The sequence below is a fragment of the Strigops habroptila genome, chromosome 13 (genome assembly GCF_004027225.2).
Source record: "Strigops habroptila isolate Jane chromosome 13, bStrHab1.2.pri, whole genome shotgun sequence".
Taxonomy (NCBI): domain Eukaryota; kingdom Metazoa; phylum Chordata; class Aves; order Psittaciformes; family Psittacidae; genus Strigops; species Strigops habroptila.
In genome coordinates, this window is record NC_044289.2 from 3,131,490 (window position 1) to 3,141,017 (window position 9,528).

Here is a 9,528-nt window from a genome sequence, read left to right on the forward strand (position 1 = left end):
CAAAGATAAAAGGTGGAGCACATCACAGAAGAGACTTAGAGGCTCAGAGGTGAAGATGCAGCTCGTGATCTCAGCTTTTCCCCTTACGACAGGAAACTGCTCAGGCTCATTTTTATAGAGCAAAGTAAGCTGTGGACTCTGCGTAAGCCTGTAAAACCACAAACCAAACTCACAATGGAATAATCGTAGACTATATCTAATCCCCTCCCTGACCTGCTGCTCACGCTCTGGCGGTGCAGCCCAGTACACAGGGGGGTTCTGGGCTCAAGCACATGCTGAAACCGGGTCACGGGGAGCTCCTCCTCACCCAACACCCCCAAGTCCTTCTCCTCAGGGCTGCTCCATCCAGTCTCCCCAGCCTGTGTTTGTGCTGGGGATTGCCCCGACCCAGGGGCAGGACCTTGCACTTGGCCTCGTTGAACTATAACTTGCTATTCAGGCAACCCATTGGTTTGAGAGAGGCAGTAACAGCTGCATATCTGAATCACATTTGATGAATGAGCAGTAGCAGAATTTAATGGGAAGCTGCTTCACTTCATAATACAATTCACATTGTGAGGAACGACACTTTCCATTATGAAAGTAAAACAATATATTCCCAGAGTCTGACTCAAGTTCAATAATTTAAATTGATGAGGAAAACAGAATCAGGTGTTATCCAGGAAGACCTGTCCCAGTACTGCAAGCTTAGAGTTAAAAGACTGACTGGGGCAACTCAGGAGGGAGTGTGAGCTCTTCTTGGAGTTCCTCTTCTCTCCACCTTTCTCTGATGAAGCATCTTCAGGGTCTTTTGCACCTTTCCCTTCACCATGGTTGGAAGTTCTTTTTAAAGTAAATTTCTTGGGTTTCTTCAGTGAGTAGAATTCCCGCATCAAATCTTCCACCTCCCACTGCTCTTCCTTACGCTTCCTACAGCAGTGCAGGGCAGCAGGGTCGATGGGATGAGCTTCGGTGTTGAAGACGTATCCTCCAGCATTCAAGATGCATTCCCCGTATGGAGTAATCACCACATCAAAGTCTGAGCCATCATTGTGAATGAAGTTGTCTGGATCAAAGAGCAGGTACAAGTATTTTATTGTTTCAGCCAAAAAGAAGGATTCCATGCGATTATCCAGCCTGTGATCCCGCAAGTCTTTGATCTACAGGAGAAGAAATACAGTGGGTTACAGTAATAGTGAATTCAGAAAGCCATGAACAGAGGGGGAAAAGTAAAACCAGCAATTCATTTCAGTTAAACAGCACAGGATGGCACCAATTCACCCTGTATTTTAAACAGTTGTATGCAAATACAGCAACAAGGTTCCAGATGTTTGGAATTAGCACAGTCTAGTGATAAGGAACATGAAGCTACCAAGCAGGAGAAATACACTTCCTATCTGGGCAAGGAGAAGAGTGAGGAAGCTTCTCATCACTTTCCCTGCCAAGAAAACCCCAACATAAGGCTTTTACCCACTTCCCAAATCACAAGGCTTAATTCCCAATATTTATATGGAGGGTTTTTTGTAAAATAGAACTTGAAATCTTCTATTAAATTATTTTAGAGAAATCACTGCCTGTGTTTGATCAGATTTTGAAGGCATAGTGGGAAATCAGAACCACACAACTGGCAGGCAGAGAGCCTGCACATGAGCCTTCCTGCTGGCTGGAACACAGAGTAGCTAGAAAGATACAAGAGGCATGAGAAGCTGCTGATGTTTAGGCTCTGCTGCCCATGCCAGAATTCAGCCTCTGTTCAGGATGTGAGGGAAGTTACCACCAGAAACATGAGCTGCTGTTCCCAGGTCAGCTTCAGAGAAATACAAGGGGCTTGTTTGAAAACAAAGTCATGTTTCAACTAAAGCAATCACTTGCCTCAATGGCAAAGCATCATTTCTGAGAACGCTTTCTAGAACCTGCTGTTTAGCAGCCATTCAGCTGACTTAGCAGTTGATTTAACACTTACAGTTGCAAATCCACAGTCCACCTTGCTGATTTTCTCTATTGACTCCACTGCATCTCTTCCCAGTTCCAAGAGTGTGGGATCTCTTGTAGCACGGTACAGATACATCGCGCTCTCAATCAGCTCTGCGAAACCCCCCCAGACATTTGCAAGCATCAAGATTACCAAGCCATGGACAATGGGAAGAAGAGATATTCCTTCAACTACTTTAAAAACACTACTTCAGGATGATGAGGTGGACAGCCCAGCTTGCCTTGTGTTTCCTCTGGCCCAAAGCATTTGCTTTTCCTGAGGATGTGCTACAAAGAAATTCACTCTAACCAGATTGCATCAGCTCAGGTAAGAGTGAATAATGCTCCCCTCCCACATTCAGGGAGTGGGAGGGTAGTAAAAGAGAATAAGATTAGAACTCAGTTGTCAAAGGAAGAAAAGAAAGATGCTTCTAGAAAGAATTATGAAGAAATTCAACCCCCAAAATGCAGTTTTTAATCCTGTAAGCCTCTGAAACTGGGCTATCTAAAACACCACTAAGCAAGCAGTGTGGAAATACTCCATTATAGGCAAAGTATGCATTATGCTGTGTTTATTTACTAAAGAAATTGGGATGCTATAATACGTTTTGGGATGCTATAATACATTAGAAGTTACTGCTGATGAGTATTTTTGGTACAAGTGTCCAATTCAAAAACATTTTTGTTTAAAGGAGGTTGAATGCCCCATCCCTGGCAGTGTTCAAGGCCAGGTTGGACACAGGGGCTTGGAGCAACCTGCTCTAGTGGAAGGTGTCCCTGCCCGTGGCAGGGGGTTGGAACTGGGTGAGCTTTAAGGTCCCTTCCAACACAAACCAGGCTGTGATTCTGTGAGTGTGGATGTCACCTGAACACTCAGCCCAAAAGGAAATTAATTATTCAGATTATGTCACTGCAGTATCACAGACATCATACAATCCTTGTTACATGCTGAGCTGAGCTTTACTGGTGCAACTAGAATTGGTTTATTTCAGGAACTCAGCAGAACTTGTGGTCTGCCCACACTCGCTTTCACTTCCTAACTATAAAGGACACAAGGAGTCACATCAACATTTTGCAGGACTTTAAAATGTCCCATGTCGGACAATCTAACATTTAAACATGTCAAACCTTATATTGTGAACCCAACTCATTAACATGCCCCTTTATACAGTAACACTATTGTTTGCTTCCTCTAAAGGTAGCCCTGCCTCTGTGAAGCAAAACGTGTAGCTTTGACTATGGAGATCACTGGTAAAATGCATGCAGGAACTAAGCCAAAGCAAAACTAGGGAGGAACTTTTAGGCAGCAGGTAACATTTGATTGTACCACCAGAGCATGAGAAGCAGTCGATGTTCTTTTTGATTTCGGTTCTGCTTACCAGGCCTGAGTGGATATCCTTCCCTCTTGTCCACCGTGTAGCCCTGGGGAATGTTGTAGAACTCGGGCAGCCCACCAAACTGCTTCCAGACAGTGTAGTAGTTGAGGAAGGTTCTCATGGCATTATCTACATCCCCGATGAGGCTCTGAGAGAGAGGGAACAATTAGGAAAGCAACATCTGGGTGAAGAAGAAACAGCACAGGAATCAATGCAACAACACTGCTATAGTCGAAGCAAGAGAGAGTGACAGAAATGGGTTGTTCAGGAGGTCTGAATGCATTTATGAGGTGGTGGAAAAAGAAGTGATTTTCTTTTTCCTTAGGCTCCCATTTAGATGATGAGCCCACTGTCAGTGGAGTTTGCTACAACAGAACTGCCCTCCTGTCATGCTTAATGGGAGACTTTTTATAGACCATAAAGTCAACATCTACTCTTCCACAGGCTCAGACTAGGGCAGATTTCAGCAGAGAGCAAACCTAACTTTTAAACTAGCACAGATGAGGGTTCTATTCAGAACTTCCATATTAAAGACAGATGAACAAAGTTACCACATAGTATGACAGCTCTTACCTGTAGGCCTGGCCAATAGGCCTCCAGGGACTGAAACACAGGCATGGACACTGTTCCTTTGTACATCTGAACCCAGAGGTACCAGTCATCAAACTTGGTGTAATTTTTGATAGCTTTGTTATATTCTATAGAGAAACACAGATGGGTTGGTAATCTAACAACAACAACAAAAATACCTCTTGTTTTAAGAGCAAGAGAAGCCCCTTTTTCACTTGAACCATGAAAAATGACTGACTTCTCAGGATGCTCACTTTGGTAACTCTTTGTTGTCACAGACTGTTCAAAACTATTACAACCAAGGCTCCAGGAACAGTCTTGAATCACAGAATCCCAGACTGGTTTGGGCTGGAAAGGACCTTAAGATCATCCAGTTCCAACCCCCTGCCATGGGCAGGGACACCTCACACCAGACCATGTCACCCAAGGCCCTGTCCAACCTGGCAATGTACCCTCTTAGAGTCTTCATCTTCCACAGTCCCACATGCAAAGTTTTTACAAGGAGCCATTCCTGGGACTCTTCACTCAGGACACAAACTGCTCACCCAGAAACATGGACATCAGCTCCTCATCCTGCAGGAGAATGGCTCCTTTGACAAGGTATTCAAAGTAGGAGTCCACTCCTGCCCCAATGCCAGCATCTTGGGCCACCCACTTGGCAGTGATCACATCAATGTGGTTGCCAACCTGGAAGAAGCAAGGGAGGAGAAAAAGGGGAGTTAAAGTGGAAATAAAGCTTATCTGCTAAACAATAATGCCCACACCACCACCACACAAGACATCTTTGAGCTTTCTTCACACTGTCCATTTCAGATTCACAATGGCCATTCCAACTAGAATTTGCTCCATGACAAGATGCATTTATCAGTGTCAGAGAAGTACAAACTGCAGAAAATGTAACTTTAGCATTTTAAACTTCCAATATGAACATGCACTGGCCAAACCAAAACACCATTATGCTACTGTACAAACATACAATTTCAACATGATGTGACTGGTCCTAATTCTGATCCTACAAGAGAGTGGAGAAGGATGAAGAGACAGAAGCAAGAGACAGAGACAGAAGCCAAGGATGTCAAAAGGCATGAAAGCTGCCATGCTGGTATTTAAATAGATCCTTCAAACCTGGGACTCTTCAGCTTAGAAACAGACCCAGCTGAAGGAGTATAAAATACACAATCATGACTTGCTTGGCATGAAAAAACCCAGCTACTGAGTTTCTTTCCTGAACAAGGACTAGGGGTATAAACCAAAACTAAACAGATCCCAAAGCAAACAGAAGGGAACACTTCTTCATACAGCATACAACAAATCTGTTCCTCTTACATACACAACACTAGGAGTTCACACAGCTTCAAAAAGCAGCTATAGAATTAGCTGAAGAAAGACTGAACACAGAGGTAACATTTCTAGCTCTGGCTAATCCTAAAGCACCAAAGCTGTAGAGGCTGGTAACATCTTGGTGCACTTGCCATACTTGTATTCTCTTCTGTAGGCCATTGTCCCACAAGGAATCAGACAGACCCTTCATTTAATCTCTTGGAGCTGCTGTTACAAAACCAGCAATACCCAGTGGGAGGTGTTGATCTGTTCTGCAGCAGAACAATGGCATAATGTTGGGCTGCACCACTCAAGCAGAGATGTGGATGGTGCAGGTGTTCAGGAACAATGTGAAACACACAACTTCAGCCCAGTTCTTAGCACTGGGGTTATTCACTAGCTCCATCTCCTCTCTCTTTATGCTTTTTTATGCTTAGAGCTGCATCCCCAAAGCTACACAAAAAGCAAGCCAGCAAACTCAAAGTCCATTCCTCACTCACCAGCCCAATATCTGAGCGATTCTTCCACAGTGCCTTCAAGGCCTTCCTGGCAACATCCTCAAACACTGGGTCACCAGTGAGGTGGCTTAAAGTGGCAAATTCCACTATAAATGTCCCAATTCCAGCAGTACAGGTAACTGGGGTCTCACCAGGGTTTACTCCATGCAGCAAGTTCACTGTTCCATATGGCATCCCAGTTGGGGTCTGAAAAGCTGAAATGTAAGATTTGGGGTTCACTCTTACATCTGACACTCTCAAGCAAACATGTGCCTCACATTCCACTGCACACAGGCAAGAAGCAGGACTGAAGCAACTGCAGTAACTGCAAAGAATGAAATGAGAAGTAGAGCGTGGTCCTGGAAGGGGCAGAGAGGGCTCCCCAAGCTACCCACAGTCCTGGGGAAGGTACTGCAGATCCCTTCCAGTCTGCCCAGAGCAGCAGACTGCATCCCTGCCTTTGTTTCTTACAGCACAGGCAGGGTAGTCAAAATGGAACTAAACACACTGGACAGCAAAGTGCAAACACTGAGCTCATGATTTCTCAGTGGTAACCCAGGGTGCCCACCACATGAGGAAACAGTGCCATGCTATCAGGGACACATGCCAGCAGCAGCTCACAAAGGGGATGATAAGGCTGCATCATCTTGTCTTTACAAGCTGCTGTTTCACAGCCTTTATTTATTATTTATTTTAAATACATTTTCCCCCAACAAGCAACAAACAAACTGCTGTTTTAAGCACATGTAACACTTGGCATGCATTTATCCAACTGGTATCATGCACTTTACAATGTTCTCTCAGAGAAGTAAACTTGCTTTGAGCTCAGGGAACACAGAACCCTTTTATGAGTTTACACATCAAGCAGCACCACCCTCCCCAAACACACGAGTCACCCCGTGAGCCATGGCACAGCGACACAGACCACACGAGCTCTCACCTGGCAGGAGCTTGCGAGCTGCTTCCTCTGCCATCCTCAGGAGAGGCCCAGAGCATGGCCAGCCCACTTCCACCTCAACACCAGCCTTCTTGGACAGCAAGTGAGCAGACAGGAGGCCACCCACCACTGGAAGGGGCACAGTAAGAATCCCATTAAAGAATTTGTATTTATCATGATGCAGGGGCAGTGTTTAGGGGAAGAAAAGCGAGATGGCTCATTCTTAACAACCAGGTCACAGCCTAATTCAACATGCCACAGAGGAAGAGTGGTTTGCTTCTTCCTGCCTGTTTACAACAGGTAGCAGATTTATTTCTTCCATTAGTTTAGAAGCATCAGATCCTTCTTGCCCTTCTATACCTGCACTGCCCTGCAGACAATCAGAGAGCTAATAGCATAATGAACATGAACCTCTATGAGAGGAATTTAATTTCTTCCAGACAGCTTAATACTATGCATAAAGTAATACAGCGTCCTGCATGACTTTACATCTTATGTAATAGAATCTTAAATTCCTTGGAGGAAAACATAGAGGCCAGAGCCAGCACAGAGAAATTACACTGCTGCAAAAACTGGCTCAGCAATATTTGATAGGAGAAACACAAAAAGCAGAACTAACAGTTTTGTTCCCTGACAGTGTCTTTTAGTTGGATGGCACTGAAGGAGTTCAGCATTCAACTGGGTACAAGACTTCTGATTTTCAACAAAGACAGGCAAGTTTCACTTCTGACACTGAAGCAAGAAATTAATAATCCCTATTTCAAAACAATATGTAAAAATATGATACACTTTGTGGTGTTTCAGTGGAAAAGATGTCTATTTCAGAGCTGCAAACCTGGCACTAGCATATTGAGACTGCCACATTTGCTTCTGTTTGCACTGAGGCAGGAAGCAAAGAGCTGACGTGCAAAGACCGGAAGGAAGTGACAATTGTCTGGGATTCTTCTGTTGGTGTATGCATCTCTCACACTGCATTTACAACCTCACTCTGCCCCCTACCTCGCATGACCTCTGTGTATAGTTCGGAGGCTCCTACAGGAACACTGTGGAAAAAGCCCACCTCACCTCGAATGTTAGTTTCAAAGACAGATGCATTGACATCAATATCAAAATCCACCCCTTCCTGCAGCACACCGACGACTCGCTGGAACTCGGAAACGTTTCCCAAGATCTGCAGGGGACAACAGAGAACAAGGCTTAGCGTTAACAGGAAAACAAAGGTGCAATTCAGCATTAGGGGGTAATTCTTGTTTTATTATTTCGTGAAATCATTAATTACAAAGAGTACTTAAAAACGTGACAGACAACTTCATCTGGCCTGTACCAGCACCAGTGTGGCAGCAGGGCCAGGGTAGTGATTGTCCCCCTGTGCTGGGCACTGGTGGGGCTGCACCTTGAATCCTGTGTCAGTTCTGGGCCCCTCACTGCAAGAGAGACATTGAGATGCTGGAGCGGGGCCAGAGAAGGGCAATGGAGCTGGTGCAGGGCCTGGAGCACAAGTGTGATGAGGAACGGCTGAGGGACCTGGGGGGTTTAGTCTGGAGAAGTAAAGGCTCAGGGGGGACCTTATCGCTCTCTCCAACTGCCTGACAGGAAGATGAAGCCAGGAGGGGGCTGGTCTCTGCTCCCAAGGAACAAGGGATGGGACAAGAGAAAACGGCCTCAAGCTGCACCAGGGCAGGTTTAGATGGAGCTGAGGAACAATTCCTTCCCCAAAGGGTGCTCAGGCATTGGAAAAGGCTGCAGGGCAGGGCTGGAGCCACCGTCCCTGGTTCACAAATGGTCACTACCTCAGTGCCATGGGTTAGTGGTGGCCTTGGCAGTGTTGGAGGACAGTTGGACTTGATGATCTTAAAGGTCTTTTTCAACCTGGTTGCTGCTTTGATCTCATTCCAAAACACTTTCTTCACACACACTGCAGGTCCTTACCCCAGAGTCTGAAGCTGTGGGGCAGCTCTGGCCACCTGCCTCCCAGGGCCGGAGCACAGTGAAATGTAAAGGCTACCTGGTCAATCAATAACTGACCTGCTGCTACCGTGTACAAGAAGGTGTGAAGGAGGCTGACAGCGGCCTTGAGCAGCGGAAGGCCGGGCTGGAGCCGCGGGCGCACACCGGGCCGGGCCCCGGGGCTGGGGCCAGCCCGTACTCACTAGCAGCGTGTCCAGGGCGTCGATCAGCGTGAGGGAGAAGCTGTGCGGGGAGAGAGGCGACGTGAGGCCCGGCGGCAGCGCCCAGCGGCGGGGCCCCGTCCCGGGCCCAGACCCTACCTGCCCCAGGTGTCCTGCCCGTCGCAGGTGAGCGGCCGCAGCTCGTCGTAGGGGAAGGCGCTCTCCAGATAGTGCTCGTAGGCGTGGTAGAACATGGCGCGCACCCGCTCCCTGCGGCACAAGCACAGCGCGCTCAGCCCCGCCACGGCTCGGTGCCACCCGGCCCCGCCGCCCGGCCCCGCACTCACCGGTAGGACGCGACATCCAGCCCGCGGGCGGCCGCGCCGGGCCCCGCCGGCGGCACCGGGAGCCCCAGCGCCCAGAGGCACAGCAGCGACCCGAGCGAGCGCAGCACGGGCGCCGCCATGACGGCACCGCCGCCCGCCCCGGCCGGCAGCCAATGGGAGCGCTGGGGGCAGGCACACGCCGCTGGACGTGCCCTCACGGTGCGCGTCGCGGAGGGGCGGTGGTGTTGTCTCTATCGCGACATGTATCGCCGGGACTGGGCTTAACTGCGGCTTCCTCTGTGGGCAGGCTCCCGCCGTACCGCAGCGGGCGCTATCACTCCCCATCGCAGGGGCGAGGGACGCCCGCGGGCAGGAATGGGACCCCCGGGCGGGCGCTGTGGCGCTGGCAGCAGCGGAGGTGCGGGTCTGGGACCTGGGAATAGA

General features: G+C 48.0%; 1 protein-coding gene across 1 annotated transcript; it reads right to left on the reverse strand.

The window, feature by feature from the left end:
• Positions 1–489: 489 nt before the first annotated feature.
• On the reverse strand, positions 490–9,251 carry LOC115615320 (ER degradation-enhancing alpha-mannosidase-like protein 2). The gene is made up of 11 exons (XM_030503369.1): positions 9,106–9,251; positions 8,918–9,028; positions 8,801–8,840; positions 7,716–7,821; positions 6,654–6,779; positions 5,717–5,928; positions 4,442–4,583; positions 3,900–4,024; positions 3,330–3,474; positions 1,943–2,064; positions 490–1,139 (listed from the first exon to the last, which is right to left on the reverse strand). The coding sequence occupies exons 1-11, from the start codon at positions 9,222–9,224 to the stop codon at positions 648–650; spliced, it is 1,740 nt and encodes a 579-aa protein (XP_030359229.1). The 5' UTR covers positions 9,225–9,251; the 3' UTR covers positions 490–647.
• Positions 9,252–9,528: the final 277 nt, after the last annotated feature.

What these genes read in the sequence shown, in the direction of transcription:
- LOC115615320 (XM_030503369.1), bottom strand. Translation starts at nt 9,224, where the DNA reads ATGGCGGCGCCCGTGCTGCGCTCGCTCGGGTCGCTGCTGTGCCTCTGG. An exon ending in GGGCAGGACACCTGGGGCAG is followed by an intron (nt 8,841 to 8,917) that starts GTAGGGTCTGGG and finishes CTCCCCGCACAG; the next exon opens with CTTCTCCCTCACGCTGATCG. An exon ending in CTTTGAAACTAACATTCGAG is followed by an intron (nt 6,780 to 7,715) that starts GTGAGGTGGGCT and finishes TGCCCCTTCCAG; the next exon opens with TGGTGGGTGGCCTCCTGTCT.